This window comes from Pongo pygmaeus, chromosome 2 (genome assembly GCF_028885625.2).
Source record: "Pongo pygmaeus isolate AG05252 chromosome 2, NHGRI_mPonPyg2-v2.0_pri, whole genome shotgun sequence".
NCBI lineage: Eukaryota > Metazoa > Chordata > Mammalia > Primates > Hominidae > Pongo > Pongo pygmaeus.
This window is the reverse complement of record NC_085930.1, coordinates 102,727,926-102,751,433: the sequence shown is the minus strand read 5'-3', so window position 1 is coordinate 102,751,433 and position 23,508 is coordinate 102,727,926. Positions and strand designations below refer to the sequence as shown.

Sequence of the window (23,508 nt, the reverse complement as noted above, 5' to 3'; positions counted from 1 at the left end):
TAAATCTGATGTTTCTTTGTTGATTTTCTGCCTGGAAGATATCTCCAGTACTGAAAGTGGGATGTTGATGTCTCCAGCTGTTATGGTATTAAAGTCTATCTTTCTCTTTTGCTCTAATAATATTTGGTTGGTATATTTGTGTTCTCCAGTGTTGGTTGCACATATACTAAAAATTGTTATATTCTCTTACTGAATTGACACTTAATTGTTATATAGTGTACTTCTTCAACTCTTCTTATAATTTTTGTCTTGAAATCTATTTTGTCTAAGTATAGCTACTTCTACTCTTTTTTGGTTTCCATTGGTATGGAATATCTTTTTTCATGTTTTTATTTTTAGTCCACATGTGCCTTTATAGGGTAAGTGTGCTTGTAAGCAGAAGATCATTGGGTCTTGCGTTTTCATTTATTCAACCATGCTATATCTTTTATTGAGAGTTTAGTCCCTTTCCATTCAGCATTATTATTGATAAGTAAGGACTTATTCCTGTTCTTTTGTTATTTGTTTTCTGGTTGTTTTGTTGTCTTCTCTTTTTTCTTTCTTTCCATTCTATCTTCTTTTTTGTGAAGATATTTTTCTGTGGTGATATGATTTAATTTTTTGCTTTTTTTGGATCTCTTGTATTTTTTTTGTTTGTGATTACCATGAGGCTTGCAAATACTACCTTATTATCCATTATTCTTAGCTGATAACAGCTTAACACTGTTAGCATAAACATACAAGCAAAAAGAAAACTTAGAAAAACTTCACTTTAATTCCCCTGCTTTTCAACTTTTTGTTGTTTCTTTTTATATTTTATTATACTGCCTATCCTGAATAGTTGTTGTAGTTATTATTTTTTGTGGGTTAATCATTTTGTCTTTCTAGTTAGGATAAGAGTAGTTTACATACTGCAGTTACAGTTTTATGTATAATATTCTGTATTTTTCTGTGTACTTAGTATTACCGATGAGTTTCGTACCTTCAGATGATTACTTGTTGCTTGTCGTCATCCTTTTTCTTTCTGATTGAAGTACTCCCTTTAGCATTTTTTGTAGGACAGGTCTGGTGTTAATGAAATCCCTTTGCTTTTGTTTATCTGGGAAAGTCTTTATTTCTCCTTCATGTTTTAAGTGTATTTTCCCTGGATACATTATTCTAGGGTAAAAGTTTTTTTTTTTTTTTCTTTCTTCAGCACTTTAAATATGTTATGCTACTCTTCTTGCCTGTAAAATTTCCTTGGAAAAGTTTGTTGTTAGACACGTTGGAGCTCCATTGTATGTTAGTTATTTGTTTCTTTTCTCTTGCTGCTTTTAGGATCCTTTTTTTAATCCTTGATCTTCGTGAGTTTGATTGTTAAATGTCTTGAGGTAGTCCTCTGTGGGTTAAATTTTCTTGGTGTTCTGTAACCTTCTTGAACTTGGATATTGATGTCTCTCGCTGTGTTTGGAGAGTTCTCTGTTATTATTTCTTTTAGTAAAGTTCCGAACCCTATTTCTTTCTCTACCTCCTCTTTAAGGCCAACTCTTAGATTTGCTCTTTTGAGGCTATTTTCTAGATCCTGTCGTTTTGCTTGTTTTTTATTCTTTTAACTTTTGTCTCCTTTGTGTATTTTCAAATAGCTTGTCTTAAAGCTCACTAATTCTTTCTTGTGCTTGATTCATTCTGCACAATGAGTCATTCTTGATTCAACAGACTCTGGTGCATTATTCAGTACATCAGTTGCATTTTTCAACTCCAGAATTTTGGCTTGATTATTTTAAATTATTTCGATCTCTTTGCTAAATTTACCTGATAGAATGCTGGATTTCTTTTCTGTGTTATCTTGAATTTCTTTGAGTTTACTAAAAACAGCTATTTTGAGTTCTCTGTCTGAAAGGTCATATATCTCTGTTTCTCTAGATTTGGTTCCTGGTGCCTTATTTAGTTTATTTGGTAAGGCCATATTTTCCTGGATATGGTCTTGATACTTGTAGAGTTTTGTCAGTGGTAGGCATTGAAGAGTTAGTTATGTAAGATAGTCTTTGAGTTAGTTATTTGTTGAGCTTGTTTGTCTTTCTTAGGAAGGCCTTCCAGATATTCAAAGGGACTTGGATGTTGTGATTTAAGCTGTATCTGCTTTAGGGGGGACCCCAAGTCTAGTTAATGCTGTGGTTTTTTCAGACTTGTAGAGGGACCACCTTGATGGTCTTGGACAATATCTGGAAGAATTCTCTGTATTACCAGATAGAGACTCTTGTTCTCTTCTCTCACTTTCTGCCAAACAAGCAGTCTCTCACTCTGTTTTGAGCCACCTGAAGCTGGAGTTTGAGTGACACAAGCACCTCTGTGGTCACCACCACTAGGACTGTGCTGGGTCAGACCTGAAGCCAGGTCTCACTGGGTCTCACCCAAGGCCTGCTGTAACCACTCCCTGACTACCGTATATGTCTGTTCAAGGCCCTGGAGCTCTAGAATGAGCAGGTGGCAAAGCCAGTCACGTCTGTGTCCTTCCCTGAGTTTCCCCAGTTCCTGTACTAAGTTTCCTGTACTGAGTTTCCCCAGTTCCTGGGTGAGTTTAGAGGTGATATCTAGGAGCCAGGGACTAGAGTCAAAAACCTTAGAAGTCTACCTTGTGTTCTCTTGTACCATAGCTGAGTTGGCACCAAAACCACAAGACACCATCCTTCCCCTTCTTTCCTCCCCTTTCCGAAGGCAGAGGAGCCTCATCCTGTGGCTCCTGCCATTACAGGCCCACGGGGCCTACTGCCAGACTACCACCAATATTTTAAGGCCAAGAGCTCTTTAGTCAGCTTGTGGTGACTCTTTCCTGGCCTGGGACTCACCTTCAGGGCAGCGGGCTCCTCCCTGGTCTAGGACAGGTCCAGAAATGCTGTCCAAGAGCCAAGTCCTGGAATCAGGGACCCAAGAGCCTGCTTTGTTCTGTACCCACCTGTGACCACGCTGGTTCCTAAGGTGCAAGAGAAAGCCCTGTTTCCTTTTCCCCTCCACTTTTCTCAGGCAGAAGGCTTGCCCGGTAGCCAACACAGCTGGAAATGTGCTGAGTTTCCCCCGAAGCCAGCAAGTCTCAGATTCTCACCCAAGGCCTTTGATGTGTAGTACCTGGGTATCACTCCCGATTATTCAGGACCCCAAGGGCTCTTTAGTTAGCAGATGATGAATTTTGCTAGGATTTTTCCCTTCCCTTCAAGGCAGCGAGTTCCCTTCTGGGCCAGGGTATGTCTAGAAATGTCATCTGGGAGCTAGGGCCTGGAAAGGGCCTAGTCATGACCTCACGACTCTGAGCAGTGCCTTATCCTGCTGTGACTGAGCTGGTATCCAACATGCCAGACAAAGTCTTCTTCACTGTTTCCTCTCCTCCCCTCACACAGAAGGAAGGGGTCTGTTGGAGCTGCAAGCTGTGCAGCCTGGGGTTAAGGGAGAGGTGATGCCAGCACTTTCTTAGCTACCCTAGCTGTTATCTCATTAGATTGTGTGTTCCCTAATCCACTGGCTCACGGCCTGGTTCACCACTGGGACTCACCTAGGAGTTACAGTCCTTGTGGCCTAGACTGCCTTTTAAATTTATTTAGAGCCCCAGAGCCTTTAGCCTGAGGTGGTGAGACTTTCAGGAACTCAAGTTCCAATCACTGAGATCAGCTATTCTCCTCTGCCTAGGGCTGGTTTAAATGCTTTCTTCATGGGCACACATCAACCACATTTATTCTGGTTTTTATTTCTGCTCTAATGGAACAGCTTTGAGTTCAGTGCCTCCCAATTTCTGCACTCTTTTTCCCCCAGCATACAGAATTGTTTTCTGCACTATGCAGTAGCTGCTATGGGTTGGGGGAAGGGTGGTGTCTGTGATTCAAAACTGTTTTTTCTACTTCTTCATTTCTCTTTCAGTAATGTAAAGTTAAAATCGGATGCTGTAAGTACTTGCCTGAGTTTTGGTTTTCGTGAAGGTGTTTTTTTTTTTTTTTTTCTTTTCTTTGTTTTTTTGTTAAATTGTTGTCCTCTCAGTGGGGTGATCAGTGGAGCCTTCTATTTTAGCATCTTGTTCCATCTTTTTCTCCTGTCATTGGTATTTTGATAGGAATTGCATTAAATGTATAGATTGCTTTGGGAAGTATAGATATTTTGCTGGATGTGATAAGTCACACCTGTAATCTCAGCACTTTGGGAGGCTGAGGTGGGAGGGTCACTAGAGTCCAGAAGTTCGAGACCAGCCTAAGCAAGATGGCAAGACCCTATGTCTGCAAAAAATTAAAAGAAAAAATTAGCTGGGCATGGTGGGTGTATTTGTAGTCCCAGCTACCTGGGAGGCTGAAGCAGGAGGATCCCTTGAGCCTAGGAGTTCAAGGCTGCAGTGAGCTAATTGTTCTACTGCACTCCAGCCTGGTGATGAAATGGGACCCCGTATCTTAGAAATAAATAAATAAATAAATAAATAAATAAACGAAAAAAGTATAGGCATTTTAACAATATTAATTATTCCAGTCCATGAATCTGGCATATCTTTCCATTTATTTTGTGTCCTCTTCAGTTTCTTTCATTAGTGTTTTGTAGTTTTTCTTGTAGAGATATTCCACTTATTTGGTTAAATTTATTCCTAAGTATTTTATTTTATTTTTCGTAGCTATTGTAAATCAGATTGCTTTTTTGATTTTCCACTGGTAGTATATGTAAATGCTACTGATTTTTGTATGTTGAGGTTGTATGCTGCAACTTTACTGAATACGTTTTTCAGTTCTAAAAAAGACTGTGACTTTCAGTTTTGTGACTTTCAGTTCACAAAAAAGACTTCACCACTTTTTTGTGGTGGAGTCTTTAGGTTTCTCTAAATATAAGATCATTGTGGCCATAAAAACGAATGAGTTCATGTGCTTTGCAGGCACACGGATGAAGCTGGAAGCCATCATTCTTAGCAAACTAACACAGAAACAGAAAACCAAACACCACACGTTCTCACTTATAAGTAGGAGTTGAACAATGAGAACACATGGACACAGGGAGGGGAACATCACACACCGGAGTTGTGGGGGAGGGGTGGGAGAGCATTAAGACAAATACCTGAAGCATGAGGGGCTTAAAACCTAGATGACAAGCTGATAGGTGCAGCAAACCGCCATGGCACATGTATACCTACCTATGTAACAAACCTGCATGTTCTGCACATGTATCCCAGAACTTAAAGTAAAATTAAAAAAAAAAATTATGTTGTCTGCAAACGAGGATAATTTGGCTTTTAAAATTCCAGTTTGGGTATCTTTTCACTTCTTTCTCTTGCCTGTTTGTGCTGGCTAGGACTTGCAGTACTATGTTAAATAAAAGTGGTGGAAGTCTTATCCTTGTCTTGTTTGAGATCTCTTTGGAAAGACTTTCAATTTTTCCCTGTTCGTTCAGTATATTAGTTATGGGTTTGTCATCTGTGGCCATTATTGTGTTCAGGTAAATTCCTTCCATACCCAGTTTGTTTAGAGGTTTTATCATGAAGGGATTTTGAACTTTATCAAATACTTTTTCAGCACCCATTGAAATGATGATACGGGTTTTGTCTCTGATTTTGTTGATGTGATATATCATGTTTATTGATTTTCATATGTTCAACCATCCTTGATTCCCTGGGATGAATCCCACTTGATCACGATGAATGATGTTTTTGATATGTTGTTGAGTTTGAGTATTTAATATTTTGTAGAAGATTTTTGCATTTATGTTCATCAGGATTATTGGCCTATAGTTTTCTTGTTTGTTGTGTCCCTGTCTGATTTTGGTATCAGAGCAGTGCTTGCCTCATAGAGTGAAGTTGCAATCATCTCTTCCTCTCTAATTTTTTGAATTAAAAAAAAAAACAACTGTTGTATTTTGAGAGTCTTCACCTGTTCGCTGTTGAGATAATATGAAACATTTTCTTGATATATTGAACAAGAACAGAGCTGAATAATCCAGCTCTACTGGTGCATTAAAAAAAATTCTTTACCATAGTGTAAGGTTTAAATGCAACTGGCACGAGGGTGCATGCTATGTAAAACATAATAAGATTACTGCTGCTATACCAAGTATTTCCAGCCTGTCCTCAGGTTCTGTTGAAATACTGGTAATATCAATATTTTTATCAGAATTATTCATGTTAAAAAACCATTTAAAAAGAGAAATCAAAATTCCGCAGTAATCATGTATTCAACTCAAGCTTTATCTACTTAAATTAGTTATATTTGTCTCCCATTTGTAAACCTGTATTTCACTAAAACCAGAGCAATAAATCTTCCGTACTTAAGTATCTTCCTTGCCTAATAATTTAAAGGAAAAATACAAAATGATTATTAAAGAAAAATATATGAACTAACACATCCTTTTGTTTTAAATATTTTTAAGGTTTAAAATATTTAGTATTCAGTATAAATATTTAGTGAATAAATATTTAGTATTTTATTATAGTTTGTAATTTCTAGCAGGAACACATGATTTGAATGAATATCCTAATGGCAAACCACAGTAAAATATTCAGCTGCATTTGGGGAAGAGGGGTAGAGATGATCTTCAAAGCCTTCTAGTTGTCTTGATCAGAGGTACACTGGTTTGTATTATTGTAACATTTATTAGGTGATCTAGTTTGCTTTTCCTTCACCTAGGGCCTTTTACTTGTCCAAAGGACATTTTGCTTCACTTTAAAAATTTGGCTGACAATTTACTGATGAGATTCATAATTTTTTTTGGTTGCTCTGGTGTTTTGACGTATTTGCTGTGTTCTGGGCCACATCCTAGAAGATCACCGTAACTTCTGTTTCCTGCATGGCTGCGAGAACCTCTAGGTCAAGCTTGTCCAACTCATGGGCCATATGCAGCCCAGAACAGTTTTGAATGTGACCCAACACAAATTTGTAAATTTTCTTAAAACATTATGAGATTTTTTGCGATTTTTTAAAAAAGCCCATCAGCTCTTGTTAGTGTTACTGTATTTTATGTGTGGCCCAAGACAATTCTTCTTTGAGTGTGGTCCAGGGAAGCCAAAAGATTGAACACCGCTGCTCTAAATCACTTAAGAATTTCATTGCATCCAGGCATTTCTGCCATTCCAGGCATTGCTCCAGGAAAATTACCAGGCATTCCCCTGGGAAAGCCACCTGGAAAAGAGCCATATTGAGCTCCTAAATGTCATCTGGCTTCTTCCTCCCTCTGAGCTCTCTCATGATCTTATGGAGCCTTCTTAACCCTTTTTATTCTTTCTTTGATTTCTTACTCTTGATATTTCTATTCAGCCTTTTTCTAATGTCGTGCAATTTTCTTGGCCCTCAGTTGAACTTCTTTCAGCATTGTACTAGTATCTTCATCATAATCCAGTTTATAGTCAGGGGCAAGATTATAGCTGCTTCTTTCCAATGGCCCAGAAATCTGTGTGCTTTCCCTCACCACTTATAAGGCTGAGCCAAATCAGAATCTATTTCATTTGTTCTGTCAGTCTCGAATGGCAGCATTTGACTTCTGTAATGTGATGAAGACACTGACTCTCTTGACATACAGAATGGTCAAGCGAGGATTCAGCTTGATGGCATCTCTGAACAGGACAGTGGCTTTCTGTAGTGCACCATTATCTAGGGCTTCAATGGCAGCCACTTTTTTCTTTGCTTTTTTATGATGGAGTCTCGCTCTGTCACCAGCCTGGAGTGCAGTGGCGTGATCTCAGCTCACTGCAACCTCCGCCTCCTGGGTTCAAGCGATTCTCCTGCCTCAGCTTCCTGAGTAGCTGGGATTACAGGCATGCACCACGACGCCTGGCTAACTGGAAGTAGCCTAACTGGGAGACATCTCCCAGTAGAGGCTGACTGACACCTCATACAGCTGGGTGCCCCTCTGAGACGAAGCTTCCAGAGGAAGGATCAGGCAGCAACATTTGCCGTTCTGCAATATTTGCTGTTCTGCAGCCTCCGCTGGTGATACCCAGGCAAACAGTTTCTGGAGTGGACCTCCAGCAAACTCCAACAGACCTGCAGCTGAGGGTCCTGATTGTTAGAAGGAAAACTAACAAACAGAAAGGACATCCACACCAAAACCCCATCTGTACATCACCATCATCAAAGACCAAAGGTAGATAAAACCACGAAGATGGGGAGAAACCAAAGCAGAAAAGCTGAAAATTCTAAAAATCAGAGTGTCTCTTCTCCTCCAAAGGAACGCAGCTCCTCGCCAGCAACGAAACAAAGCTGGAAGGAGAATGACTTTGACGAGTTGAGAGAAGAAGGCTTCGGACGATTGGTAATAACAAACTTCTCCAAGCTAAAGGAGGATGTTTGAACTCATTGCAAAAAAGCTAAAAACCTTGAAAAAAGATTAGACAAATGGCAAACTAGAATAAACAGTGTAGCGAAGACCTTAAATGACCTGATGGAACTGAAAACCATGGCACGAGAACGATGTGACACATGCACAACCTTCAATAGCTGATTTGATCAAGTGGAAGAAAGGGTATCAGTGATTGAAGATCAAATTAATGAAATGAAGCAAAAAGAGAAGTTTAGAGAGAAAAGAGTGAAAAGAAACGAACAAAGCCTCCAAGAAATATGGCACTATGTGAAAAGACCAAATCTATGTCTGATTGGTGTACCTGAAAGTGACAGGGAGAATGAAACCAAGTTGGAAAACAGGATATTAACCAGGAGAATATCCCCAACCTAGCAAGACAGGCCAACATTCAAATTCAGGAAATACAGAGAACACCACAAATATACTCCTCGAGAAGAGCAACTCCAAGACACATAATTGTCAGATTCACCAAAGTTGAAATGAAGGAAAAAATATTAAGGGCAGCCAGAGAGAAAGGTCGGGTTACCCACAAAGGGAAGCCCATCAGACCAACAGCGGATCTCTAGGCAGAAAGTCTATAAGCCAGAAGAGAGTGGGGGCCAATATTCAACATTCTTAAAGAAAAGAATTTTCAACCCAGAATTTCATATCCAGCCAAACTAAGCTTCATAAGTGAAGGAGAAATAAAATCCTTTACAGACAAGCAAGTGCTGAGAGATTTTGTCACCACCAGACCTGCCTTACAAGAGCTCCTAAAGGAAGCACTAAACATGGAAAGGAACAACCGGTACCAGCCACTGCAAAAACATGCCAAATTGTAAAGACCATCGATGCTAGGAAGAAACTGCATAAATTAATGAGCAAAATAACCAGTTAACATCATAATGACAGGATCAAATTCACACATAACAATATTCACTTTAAATGTAAATGGGCTAACTGCTCCAATTGAAAGACACAGACTGGCAAATTGGATAAAGAGTCAAGACCCATAAGTGTGCTGTATTCAGGAGACCCATGTCAGGTGCAGAGACACACAGAGGCTCAAAATAAAGGGATGGAGGAAGATTTACCAAGCAAATGGAAAACAAAAAAAAGCAGGGGTTGCAATCCTAGTCTCTGATAAAACAGACTTTAAACCAACAAAGATCAAAAGAGACAAAGAAGGCTATTACATAATGGTAAAGGGATCAATTCAACAGGAAGAGCTAACTATCCTAAATATATATGCACCCAATACAGGAGCACCCAGATTGATAAAGCAAGTCCTTAGAGACCTACAAAGAGACTTAGACTCCCAGACAATAATAATGGGAGACTTTTAACACCCCACTGTCAACATTAGATAGATCAACGAGACAGAAAGTTAACAAGGATATCCCAGGAATTGAACTCATCTCTGCACCAAGTGGACCTAATAGACATCTACAGAACTCTCCACCCCAAATCAACAGAATATACATTTTTCTCAGCACTACATCACACTTATTCCAAAACTGACCACATAGTTGGAAGTAAAGCACTCCTCAGCAAATGTAAAAGAACAGAAATTATAACAAATTGTCTCTCAGACCACAGTGCAATCAAACTAGAACTCAGGATTAAGAAACTCACTCAAAACTGCTCAACTACATGGAAACTGAATAACCTGCTCCTGAATGACTACTGGGTACATAACAAAATGAAGGCAGAAATAAAGATGTTGTTTGAAACCAATGAGAGCAAAGACACAACATACCAGAATCTCTGGGACACACTTAAAGCAATGTGTAGAGGGAAGTTTATAGCACTAAATGCCCACAAGACAAAGCAGGAAAGTTCTAAAATTGACACCCTAACATCACAATTAAAAGAACTAGAGAAGGAAGAGCAAACACATTCAAAAGCTAGCAGAAGGCAAGAAATAACTAAGAGCAGAACTGAAGGAGATAGAGACACAAAAACCCTTCAAAAACTCAATGAATCCAGGAGCTGGCTTTTTGAAAAGATCAACAAAATTCATAGACCGCTAGCGAGACTGATAAAGAAGAAAAGAGAGAAGAATCAAATAGATGGAATAAAAAATGATAAAGGGGATATCACCACTGATCCCACAGAAATACAAACTACCATCAGAAAATACTGTAAACACCTCTCTGCAAATGAGCTAGAAAATCTAGAAGAAATGGATAAATTCCTGGACACATACACCCTTCCAGGACTAAACCAGGAAGAAGTTGAATCCCTCAATAGACCAATAACAGGTTCCGAAATTGAGGCAATAATTAATAGCCTACCAACCAAAAAAAGTCCAAGACCAGACGGATTCACAGCTGAATTCGACCAGAAGTACAAAGAGGAGCTGGTACCATTCCTTCTGAAACTATTCCGATCAACCAAAAAAGAGGGAATCCTCCCTAATTCATTTTATGAGGTCAACATCATCCTGATACCAAAGCCTGGCAGAGACACAACAAAAAAAGAATTTTAGACCAATATCCCTGATGAACATTGATGCAAAAATCCTCAATAAAGTACTGGCAAACTGAATCCAGCAGCACATCAAAAAGCTTATCCACCACGATCAAGTGAGCTTCATCCCTGGGATGCAAGGCTGGTTCAACATATGCAAATCAATAAACGTAATCAATCACATAAACAGAACCAAAGACAAAATCCACATGATTATCTCAATAGATGCAGAAAAGTCCTTTGACAAAATTCAACAGCCCTTCATGCTAAAAACTCTCAATAGATTAGGTATTGATGGGATGTATCTCAAAATAATAGCTATTTATGACAAACCCATAGCCAATATCATACTGAATGGGCAAAAACTGGAAGCATTCCCTTTGGAAACTGGCACAAGACAGGGATGCCGTATCTCACCACTCCTATTCAGCATAGTATTGGAAGTTCTGGCCAGGGCAATCAGGCAAGGGAAAGAAATAAAGGGTATTGAATTAGGAAAAGAGGAAGTCAAATTGTCCTTGTTTGCAGATGACATGATTGTATATTTAGAAAACTCTGTCGTCTCAGCCCAAAATCTCCTTAAGCTGATAAGCAACTTCAGCAAAGTCTAAGATTACAAAATCGATGTGCAAAAATCACAAGCATTCCTGTACACCAGTAACAGACAGAGAGCCAAATCATGAGTGAACTCCCATTCACAATTGCTTCAAAGAGAATAAAATACCTGGGAATCCAACTTACAAGGGATGTGAAGGACCTCTTCAAGGAGAACTACAAACCACTGCTCAGCGAAATAAAAGAGGACACAAACAAATGGAAGAATATTCCATGCTCATGGATAGGAAGAATCAATATCGTGAAAATGGCCATACTGCCGAAGGTAATTTATAGATTCAATGCTGTCTCCATCATGTGACCAATGACTTTCTACACAGAATTGGAAAAAACTACTTTAAAGTTCATATGGAACCAAAAAGGAGCCCGCATTGCCAAGACAATCCTAAGCCAAAAGAACAAAGCTGGAGGCATCATGCTACCTTATTTCAAACTATACTACAAGTCTACAGTAACCAACACAGCATGGTACTGGTACCAAAACAGAGATATAGACCAATGGAACAGAATAGAGCCCTCGGAAATAATACCACACATCTACAGCCATCTGCTCTTTGACAAACCTGACAAAAACAAGCAATGGGGAAAGAATTCCCTATTTAATAAATGGTGCTGGGAAAACTGGCTAGCCATATGTAGAAAGCTGAAACTGGATCCCTTCCTTACACCTTATACAAAAATTAATTCACGATGGATTAAAGACTTAAATGTTAGACCTAAAACCATAAAAACCCTAGAAGAAAACCTAGGCAATACCATTTAGGCCATAGGCATGGGCAAGGACTTCATGACTAAAACACCAAAAGCAGTGGAAACAAAAGCCAAAATTGACAAATGGGATCTAATTAAACTAAAGAGCTTCTGCACAGCAAAACAAACTACCATCAGAGTGAACAGGCAACCTACAGAATGGGAGAACAGTTTTACAATCTACTCATCTGACAAAGGGCTAATATCCAGAATCTACAAAGAACTCAAACAAATTTACAATAAAAAAATCAAACAACCCTATCAAAAACTGGGCAAAGGATATGAACAGACACTTCTCAAAAGAAGACATTTATGCAGCCAACAGACACATGAAAAAATGCTCATCATCACTGGCCATCAGGGAAATGCAAATCAAAACCACAATGAGATACCATCGCACACCAGTTAGAATGGCGATCATTAAAAAGTCAGGAAACAACAGGTATTGGAGAGGATGTGGAGAAATAGGAGCGCTTTTACACTGTTGGTGGGACTGTAAACTAGTTCAATCGTTGTGGAAGACAGTGTGGCGATTCCTCAAGGATCTAGAACTAGAAATACCATTTGACCCAGCCATCCCATTACTGGACATATACCCAAAGGATTATAAATCATGCTGCTATAAAGACACATGCACACGTATGTTTATTGCAGCACTATTCACAATAGCAAAAACTTGGAAGCAACCCAAATGTCCATCAAAGATAGACTGGATTAAGAAAATGTGGCACATATATACCATGGAATACTATGCAGCCATGAAAAAGGATGAGTTCATGTCCTTTGTGGGGAGATGGATGAAGCTGGAAACCATCACTCTGAGCAAACTATCGCTAGGACACAAACCAAACCCTGCATGTTCTCACTCGTAGGTGGGAATTGAACAATGAGAACACTTGGATATAGGGTGGGGAACATCACACACCAGGGCCTGTCGTGGGGTGGGGGAATGGGGGAGGGATAGCATTGGGAGATATACCTAATGCAAATGACGAGTTAACGGGTGCAGCACACCAACGTGGCACATGTATACATATGTAACAAACCTGCACGTTGTGCACATGTATCCTAGAACTTGAAGTATTAAAAAAAAAAAAGCCATTTTGCTAAATGTCTGTGAATGGCAAATAATCATGCACAAAGAGAAGTTTTTTCTTTCTCTTTATAAAAAAAATAATGTTTGCTTCAACCATCAAACCTAATTAAGAAAATTCAAGAGAAAAAATGAATGTCTATTATATTTACCCATGGGTTTGCTTACATTTTTTGTTTTTTTCTTAGTGTAGTTCCATGGTTTTTTGTTTTATCATTTTATTTCTGCTTAGAGAATTTTCTTTCACTTTTTTTTTTTAGGGTATTTCTGTTGATGACAAATTCTTTTTGTTTTCCTTCATGTGAAAATGTTTTGATTTGTCTTCCATTCCTGAAATGTATTTTTGGTAGATATAATATTTTAGATTGACAGTGCTTTTCTTTCAGCATTTGACAAATGTGCCACTTCCTTCTGTCTGCTATATTTTCATTGAAAATTATAGAAATTTGTATTTTAAATATTTTATACGTATTTTTCAAAAATCTAGAATGTAAAATACACATAACATTTACCATGAGTGACATTTAGTACATGCATAATGTTTTACAAACATCACCATTATTATGTTCCAAAACATTTTCATTTCCACAAACAGAAACTTCCAAGCCCATTAAGTGGTCATATTTTTTCATCCTCCTGCTCCTGACAACCATATGACTTCTTTCTGTCTCTGTGTATTTGCCTATTCTGAATATTTCATGTAAATAAAATTATGTAATAGGTGTCTTTTGCATCTGGCTTCTTTCATTCAGCATAATGTTTTCTGAGTTCAGTCATGTACATTCCTTTTTATGGCAGAATAAGATTTCACTGCAAGTATATACCATTCTTTTTTTTTTTTTTAATTTTTGATATGGAGTCTTGCTCTTTCAGGCTGGAGTGCAGTGGTGCCATCTCGCCTCACTGCAAACTCTGCCTCCTGGGTTCAAGCGATTCTCCTGTCTCAGCCTCCTGAGTAGATAGGATTACAGGCATCTGGCACCACGGCCCGCTAATTTTTGTAGTTTTAGTAGAGACAGGATTTCGCCATGTTGGCAAAGCTGGTCTTGAACTCCTGACCTCAGGTGATTTGCCCGCCTTGGCCTCTCAAAGTGCTGAGATTACAGGCGTGAGCCACCATGCCTGGCTGGATATATACCATTCAATAATATGAACAGCTCATTTATTTATCAGTTGATAGACATCTGGGTTGTAAACAGCTTTTGGCTATTGTGACTGGTGCTGCTTTTATGGTTTTGATGAAAAATCTGCTGATAATTCAGATAGGTTTTTTTCACTATAGGTAAGGTGCTGTTTCTCTCTTGTCAATTTTTTTCTTTGCCCATAGTATTCCAAAGTGACTATGTTGTAACTTGTGTATTTCCTTGGTTTTCTTCCTGCTTGGGATTCATTCACCTTCTTGAATGTGTACATTTATGTCTTTTTCCAAATTTGGAAAGTTTTGTGTCATTTTTAAAATTTTACATTTCAGATTAGACTTTATTTTTTAAAGAGTTTTAGGTTTCCAAAAACATTGTGCAGAAAGTACAGGCTTCTCCCCCCCCCCCCCAATTTTCCTATTATTAATATCCTGCATTAGTGTGGAACATTTGTTATAATGGATGAACCAGTATTGATACACTATTAATATTATTTATTATTGATATTAGGGTTTGCTCTTTGTGTTGTACAGTCCTAAGGGTTTTACCAAATGCACAATGTCATGTAGCTATCATTACGGTACCATATAGAATAGTTTCACTGTCCTAACAATGCCCTTGTGTGCCACCTGTTCATCCTTTCCCACTTCCCCCAGGAACCTTGGCAACAACTGTGTTTTTTGCTGTCTCTATGGTTTTGCTTTTTCTAGAATAGTCATACAGTATGTGGCCTTTCAGATTGATTTCTTTCACTTAGCAATATGCAGTTAATGTTTTCCCCATGTTTTTGTGGCTTTATAGCTCATTTCTTTTTATTGCTGAATCATATTTCATTGTATGGATGTGCTACAGTTTGCTTATCCATTCACCTGTTGAAGGACATTGTAGTTACTTCCAAGTCTTGGCATTTATGAAGAAAAATGGTATAAGCTTTTGTATGCAGTTTTTTTTGTATGGGCATCAACTTTTCAACTCATTTGGGTAAATACCTAGGTGTGTAATTGCTGGATCATATGGTAAGGCTATGTTTAGTTTTGTATGAAACTGCCAGTGTCTTTTAAAGTGACTATACCATTTTGTATTCGTACCAGCAATGAATGAGGTTGAGTCACATCCTCACTAGTATGCCATTATTTCTTCATGTACTTTTTCAGTCCAACTGTCCCATTGGGCAGTTCTGATACCACCAGAGAAGGTGACGGAGGGAGTCCTATTAATGCTGGTTAGGAGTGGAAGTCCAGATAATCCAGGCAATCTCCACTGCCACTGTGTGGTGGGAGCTTATTAGCTACTAGAGTAGAAGGTTTTGGGGTCCCTAAACAGTCAGCCACCTCTTACGTTACCCCAATGTGGATTTGAGTGCTTCGTTACTGCCTGATGATGGTGAAAGTCTAGTATCTCCAATTGACCTTACTCGTGTGGGTGGGGATTAGGTCACAGTTTTGTGGGGTGGGGGGCAGAGGGGGATGCTGTTTGACAGCAGGGTAGTGGTTATTGTTTAAAAATTTTCTGTCTTAATAGGATGACCTTTTCCTGGTTCTTTGGCTAGAGAGAGCAAGTTTTTGTTGGAGTTTCTTTCTTTCTGTGCCTGTTGGTGTTTCCAGGTTTCCAGCTTCTTCACTTTAAAATAGCCTGATACATATGGCAAAAAGATAAACTAGGGAATTCACCACTATGTTATTTTGTGTCTCCCACATTCCCTAGTTGGTCTGCCTTCTTCTCTCCACCTTTCAGAATATTTTTTATTTTGGAGAGATATATATATATATATTCCAGAGTTTTTAGGTATGCACTAGGTGTTATTCGGAGAGATACTGAAAAGTATGTTTATTTCATCTTCCCAGAAGTGTATGCCGAGCGTGTATATTTTAAAGTTTTTTACTATCAATTGTTTTTTTAAAAACAGATAAACAATAGTCATCATTTCGCTATGGTTACATGCAGTTGCTTTTTAAATCCTTTTTTTAAGTCTCTATATTCTCCCATATTAGGATTTTACGTTAGTATATGCTGTCTTTTATTATGAGCCAAAATACAAAACTCATTACTGTAGTCTAATTGCTTATAGCCTTCATTTGGGTGATTATTGGTGGTAGTGTGGGCCAAAGAGTATAAAATATATTTAGGCCATGGGTGTGTGCGTGTGTGTAAGACAGGTTCTTGCTTTGTCATATAGGCTGGAGTATAGTGGTGCTATCATAGCTCACTGTAGCCCGAAACTTCTGGGCTCAAGAAATCCTCCCAAGTAGCTAGGACTACAGGTGTGTACCATCACACCTGGCTAACTTTTTAATTGTTTGTAGAGACAGGGTCTTGCTATATTGCCCAGACTACTCATGGAGCCCTGGCCTCTAGCAGTTCTCCCACCTCAGGCTCCTAAAGCACTGGGATTACAAGCATGTGCCGCCAAACCTGTAAGCCATTCGTGTTTTATTTAAAGAGCATTTTATACATCAGGAGATGGGGGCGAAACATTGATTGGAAAACTGATGTGGTTTTTTTTTTTTTTTTTTAAATACGCTACTTATTCTTTAGGAATTGAAATCAAATTATGGTAAATAACAAAGTAGAAACAGTTTTGGAAAGAGTAAAAGAAGACATATTTTAGAAGTTCTCGAATTGATTCACTCCTGTGAATATTAATGTTAGCTAGAGTCTGAGAATTGTTTTTCTAGCTCAGAGCTAGATAATCTGTAAGTTGTTGGTTAGATGATGATATTAGTTTTGGAGATACATGACAAGTTCTGTACATAATACTATTTCTGGAGAGTGAATTGATGGACCATCTCTAATCTATAACTCTTTTAAAATTAAAATTTAAAGTTTTATTTTTGCAGTGCTAAAGATCACAGTTGTCTCCTGAGGATAAATTTTGATTGCATGTGGCCGTGGAATTCCTACCTAATATACTTTGTACAGCTCTGCATACTTAATATGCAAAGTGGTTGCTGTAGCAGGAGATCTACTATGTTTCTGTGCTGAAATCTGATTGCTATTTTTGTATATATGGAATGTTAATCACAATTTATTTTTTCTAACAGGAAATATTTTCTCTTTTACAGGGGATCTTTCCTGCAAATTACATTCACTTGAAAAAGGCAATTGTCAGTAATAGGGGGTAAGTAATTGGCCTTGCTAAATTTATTTACAATTTTTATAGGCTACAGAGGAAGATTGTTTTTCCTTTTGGTTCATAGTATAAAATATACAATTGATATGTTTTCCTGGCAAAAATGTACATGCTTTATCATGTAATTTTGAGGGAATAATGTTTTCTTAAAATACAGACAACTTTAATCTGTTTTCTTGTATACGGAAGAAATGACGTTACCTGTGAATTTTATAAAATCAATTAGGCATGCAGTATGTTTTAAAAAATTATGTACTATTTTGAGCATAGTCATTCATAGAGTAGGAGTTAAAGATAAATATGTCATTTTGTTTTTACAAAGTGAAAGAGACTTTTAAAATTTTTTATTTGCAAGTTGAAATTGAAAAAGTTTAAAGATATACCTTAACCATAAGAAGACAATATACAAAATGGTTTGATCACAAATTTTAAAAACAAAGCCTAAAAAGAGACAATAAATAAATATGTCAAAATGTTAACACTTGTTTTTGCATGTTGGGAATATGAATGAGTTTTCAAAAAATTCTTTGTCATGTTTAATAATATTATAGTTTCGATTTTATTTTTCAAAATTTATTATTTTAAAACATAAAATTTAAGTACTGTATAATTTGTAACCAAGGTAGCTTCCTAAAGTAGAAATACTGTTCTTGACTGGAGGGTGAGTAAGCATCAGAGCAACCTTCTGGTCAGTTATGGTTCATTCAAGAAAATAGAAACATGAGTCACTTTATGAGGTGGAATTTAATGTGGGAAATTATTTACACACGTTTGAAGAGTTAAAGAACAAAAGAGGAAATACTGATGTAACCCATAGATTATAACTGCATAAAGTGGCCTACACATTAATAATGGTGGAGATACTGAAACACAGGAACTCAGAAATTAGATCTTGAGATACTGGAGCTCAGAAATTTGAGGAGGGAATGTCAAATAGCTGCTGTTGGTATGTATAAAGAAGGTGGTAATGAGGCTGTTTTGGGGAATGCCAAAAGCAACTGGAGGCTGGAACCACTTTTCACTGTGAAAGAAATTGTTTACAGGAACAGCAGGAAACACACCTCTTTACCTTCTTTTCCCCAGTATCTTTCTAATGCTCCCAGCTGGCAAAGGAGACTGCAAAACACAGCTTGCAGATTGCAGCCTCATGATTAGTCCTTAGAAGAATAGATTTGGAGATGATAGTTATTATTAATTGTCTTGTATGCCTTCCAATATAAAATTTGTGTTGGGGAAATAGTAAGAATATAACTTAGAAGATTCTGATATGAATCCACAACTAGCATACTTATTATTCTTCCCCTTCTCCATTTACAAAACATGTAAAGCCATAAGGACATAAAAAAGAAAAACAACTTACACATCTCATGTTTATGAACCTTTGCAACAAATAATCTGCCATCTCAAGTTTATAAGTAAGGACTATCAAAAGTATCAAGCCTGGATAGAAGTGTGGGAAAAGGAAAAGAGAGTATTTCGACTTGGAATTAGCAAAGCATATATTTTGGAAAGTGCTAAAAACATTTTCTGAATGTGAATGGCTTATCATAAAATTCAAAAATAATATCCTTTATTTATCAGTAATGAGGCTGATCAGAGCTGAAAGTGGGCAGAAGCTGTGAGGGACCAAGGTGAGAAAAGGAGATAATAGATAATATCTAGGGATGCAGAAATAGAGTGCCTTAGAAAATACCAGCAAAATCATACACTTTCTGATGATGAGAAACTTATCCTAAGTTTATGAGTCATATGTCACATTTATAATAGTTATAAAGGACATTGGGGAACACTTTGCTAGCAGAAGAATCCCTACCTGGATTGAGTTTGCCTCAGGAAAGTAGAAGTGATATGGCTGTACATAAAATTACACACAGAGCAGCCATGTTTGCTGGAAGTGGGATATCAATCTTAGAAAGCTATTTGGAATTGACCTCCATATCCAAATGTCCAATAAGTTGCTAATCCAGAATAAGAATTCTAAAATCTGGAGAAAATATTAAAAAACAATTGTCTGCAGGCACTGGAGAACAATTGGTTGGGCAAGATCTTGAGGGGCTATGATCGTTGAAGGAAGGGATGCGCACGAGAGCTTCATGTTTACTTTGGCCTTTTTCTCCAGATAATTTTTCATTTACTGTGTTGTAGTGGAATAGAGCCCAACCAGAAAGTAGTGGTCTTTCATGACATCAGCAGTTTGGCAGAATAAGAAGTTTCAGCTCTCATCCCCCTACAGAAACACAGATTTAACAATGGTATACCAAGAAAAATACCTTTATAAGAGGTCCAGTATCCAGTGAAGAAGTTGCAGTACTCCAGAGGAGCACAAAACAGAGAGTAGACACAATGAAATGGCTAAGAAGAGCAATTTCACTCTTACCTTTGTCAGTCCCTTCTCCCAGCTGGTTAAGAGAGAATTTGTCCCAGATTGTGATTCTTCCAGTGGGGCAAAGAAAAAGAGGACTGTACATCAAACATCTCCAGCATTTGTGGGTGCTGCTTGAATGACCTCTTTCTATCCCACCTCACCCAGAGTGCTGGAGTAGCCATAATTTAAACATGCAGGGGAAGCTAAGAACAAAGAAAAGGAGTGAGAGGCTCACTGCAGCTAGCTTGCCTCTGCAAGATCGGGAAAAGTGCACAACCCTAAGATTTCTGCAGGAGGGAGGGTGAGGAGTGGGAGCAGCATCCCATCATTTCAATGCATCACTCTAGAAAAAAGTGGAGGGCAGGCAACTGTGGCCAGTAGAGCTCTGCAGGGTTGGGAGAAGATGCATATCTGTGAGTCTTCTCCCTCAGAAGGGAAAGAGAAGAATGAAGCATACATCCTGGAATTTTAGAGTACTGCGCTAGGGAAAAGAGATGGGCAGCTTACTGTGGCCATCATTTCTTTGAGAGATTGGGAGAAGGCCCAGAACCTTGAGACTCTCAGGCTGGATGGAGGAATGAAGTGCGTACATTCATAGAAAAGGTTTGAGAGGTTCCCAGAATCTGTGTTGGGCTGATTGGTGAGGGTGTTTGTCTATTGAAGTCAGTCCATAAAGACTGGGGAAGTGGTTGTTTCTTCAAATGTGCAGGCCCCAAAGCAAAGCTGCAAGGAAGATGAAGAATCAGGAATACATGACACAATCAGAGCAAAATAAATATTCAATAACAGACCCTAAAGAAAAGGAGTTCTATGAATTGCCCTCAAGACAACTCAAAATAATAAAGATTACTTAACTAAATGAGTTACAAGAGAATACAGACAACTAAATTAAATGAGGAAAATGAAAAGTGAAAATAATGAGAATACCAACAAAGAGATAGAAACCGTAAGAAAGCAAAGAATCAAACAGAAATTCTGGAGCTGAAGAATACAATAAGTAATGTGAAAATTCTATAGAGAACTTCAACAGCATTCTTGATCAAATAGAGGAGCGAGTCAACTTGAAGATAGGTCATTTGAAATGATCCATTCAGAGAATCAAAAAGGAAAAAGAGTGAAGAAATCCTAAGAAACTAATGGGACACCATCAAGCAAACCAATATGCTCAATATGGAATTATCAGAAGTGGGGCAGGAGAGAGAGGAAGAGGGAGAGCAAGGAAAAGAAAGGAGCAGGAAACTTATTTAAAGAAACAATGGCTGAAAACTTCCCAGATCTGGGGAGGGAAATGAACATTGATCCTTGAAGTCCAAACAACCCCTTTAAGATGTTCATGTCCTTTGTAGGGACATGGATGAAGCTGGAAGCCATCATTCTCAGCATAGTATCACAAGGACGAAAAACCAAACACCACGTGTTCTCACTCATAGGTGGGAATTGAATATGAGAACACTGGGACACAGGAAGGGGAGCATTACACACCAGGGCCTGTCGTTGGGTGAGGGGAGGGGGCAGGGGGGAGGGGAGAGGGATAGCATTAGGAGATATATCTAATGTAAATGACGATTTAATGGGTGCAGCACACCAACATGACACTTGTATACCTATGTAACAAACCTGCACGTTGTGCACATGTATCCTAGAACTTAAAGTATAATTTAAAAAAGAGGAATCCAAAGAAATCCATGTTGAGATGCATTGTGGTCAAATTGTCAAAAGTCAAAGAGAATTTTGAAAGTAGCAAGATGAAAAGGACTTGTCTTATATAAGAGAGCCTCCATAAATCTGCTATCAGCAGATTTCTCAGCCAAAACCTTGTAGGCCAGAAGGGAGCAGGATGATATATTTAAAATACTGAAGGAAACAAAAAAACTCTGTCAACCAGTACCCAGCAAAACTGTCCTTCAGAAATGAAGTAGAGAGAAAGGCTTTCCCAGACAAACAAAAGCTGAGGGAGTTCATCACTACTAGATCTGCCTTATAAAAAATGCTAAAAGGAGTTCTTTAAGTTGAAACAAAATGATGCTATACAGCAACATGAAAGCATACAAAAGTATACAATTCACAGGCAAAGGCAAATATATACACATATACAGAATATTTGAATACTGTAAAGATAGTATATAAATAATTTTAGTATAAGAGTTAAAAGACAAGTATTAAGAATAACTATAACTACAAAAACTTGTTAGTAGATGCACAATATAAAATATGTAAATTGTGTCATCAACAATAAACCATTTGTTGAGGGAATTAAGATTGTCAGGTTTTTGTTTTTGATTTTTTTTTTACAGCATGCAAATCTTTTAAGTTTAGCAAATCTTAATTATTTTTAAGGGAACTGTGAATAATGACTGGTTCTGTTTACATAGTTGGTTAATTAAGCTTTGTTCTTATATATTCTTCCCATCTGTTAGGTCACACAATTCTTAAGTGTTAAAACAATGTTCTGTTGAATTTTAGGTCTCCCAGCTGTATTTGACTATTTGGTTACAATTCCAAATTGTTATTCTGACTGCTAAGTGATTTACTTTCAAAGTATTGCTCCAATAATGTTAAAGGTGTAGTTTCTACCACTTCTTCTTCAATTAAAGGAAATTTTAATGGCTTTTTTTCTTTATCAATTGGGATAAAAGCCTCAAACAAAAAACATCAGAAATGAATCACATAAAAGAGTAATCTTAGTTTTTATTTCAGCATCTGTATGAAATGCTTAGTTACCTTATTTTAACCCCCTCCCCCCCCCCTTTTTTTTTTTTTAGAACTTGAAAAACTTTTTTTCCTTCACCTTTTATTTTAACTTCCAGGATACATGTCCATCATGTGCAGGTTTGTTATATAGGTAAACGTGTGCCATGGTGGTTTGCTGCACAGATCACCCATCACCTAGGTATTAAGCCCAGCATTCATTAGCTATTCTTCTTCTTCTTTTGTTTTTAAGGAAATTATATTTATTCAGGAATGAGCATTGCAATGGCAGTACACAGGCCTTCGTAAACTGTGTACCCATGTGCATGCTCAGGGAGGTAAGGGGATACAAAGATTTCTTTTTTTAATTATTTTATTATACTTTAAGTTCTGGGATACATGTGCAGAATGTGCAGGTTTGCTACATAGGTATACATGTGCCATGGTGGTTTGCTGCGCCCATCAACCCGTCATCTACATTAGGTATTTCTCCTAATGCTATCCCTCCCCTAGCTCCCCAACCCCCGAAAGGCCCCAGTGTGTGATGCTTCCCTCTTCATGTCCATGTGTTCTCACTGTTTAACTCCCACTTATGAGTGAAAACATGTGGTGTTTGGTCTTCTGTTCCTGTGTTAGTTTGCTGAGAATTATGGTTTCCAGCTTCATCTATGTCCCTGCGAAGGAAATGAACTCATCCCTTTTTTATGGCTGCATAGTATTCCATGGTGTGTATGTGCCACATTTTCTTTATCAAGTCTATCATTGAAGGGCATTTGGGTTGGTTGGTTCCAAGTTTTTGCTATTCTGAACAGTAGTGCAATAAACATATGCATGCATGTGTCTCTATAGTAGAATGATTTATAATCCTTTGGGTATATACCCAGTAATGGGATGGCTGGGTCAATTTGTATTTCTGGTTCTAGATCCTTGAGGAATCGCCACACTGTCTTCCACAATGGATGAACTAATTTACACTCCCACGAACAGTGTAAAAGTGTTCCTATTTCTCCACATC

The 23,508-nt window shown here is 38.0% G+C and overlaps 1 protein-coding gene and 1 pseudogene across 10 annotated transcripts in view; one reads left to right on the top strand and one right to left on the bottom strand.

Moving 5' to 3' along the window:
- Positions 1 to 23,508, top strand: part of DOCK3 (dedicator of cytokinesis 3) — a 739,703-nt gene that overhangs the window by 193,831 nt on the left and 522,364 nt on the right. For all 10 annotated transcript variants that reach the window (XM_054483639.1, XM_054483636.2, XM_054483638.2 and 7 more), the window contains exon 4: positions 17,373 to 17,428. In XM_054483639.1, coding sequence (XP_054339614.1) covers positions 17,373 to 17,428 — 56 coding nt within the window. The remainder of the gene's footprint in view (positions 1 to 17,372; positions 17,429 to 23,508) is intronic.
- Positions 6,625 to 13,803, bottom strand: LOC129034160 (hsc70-interacting protein-like; annotated as a pseudogene).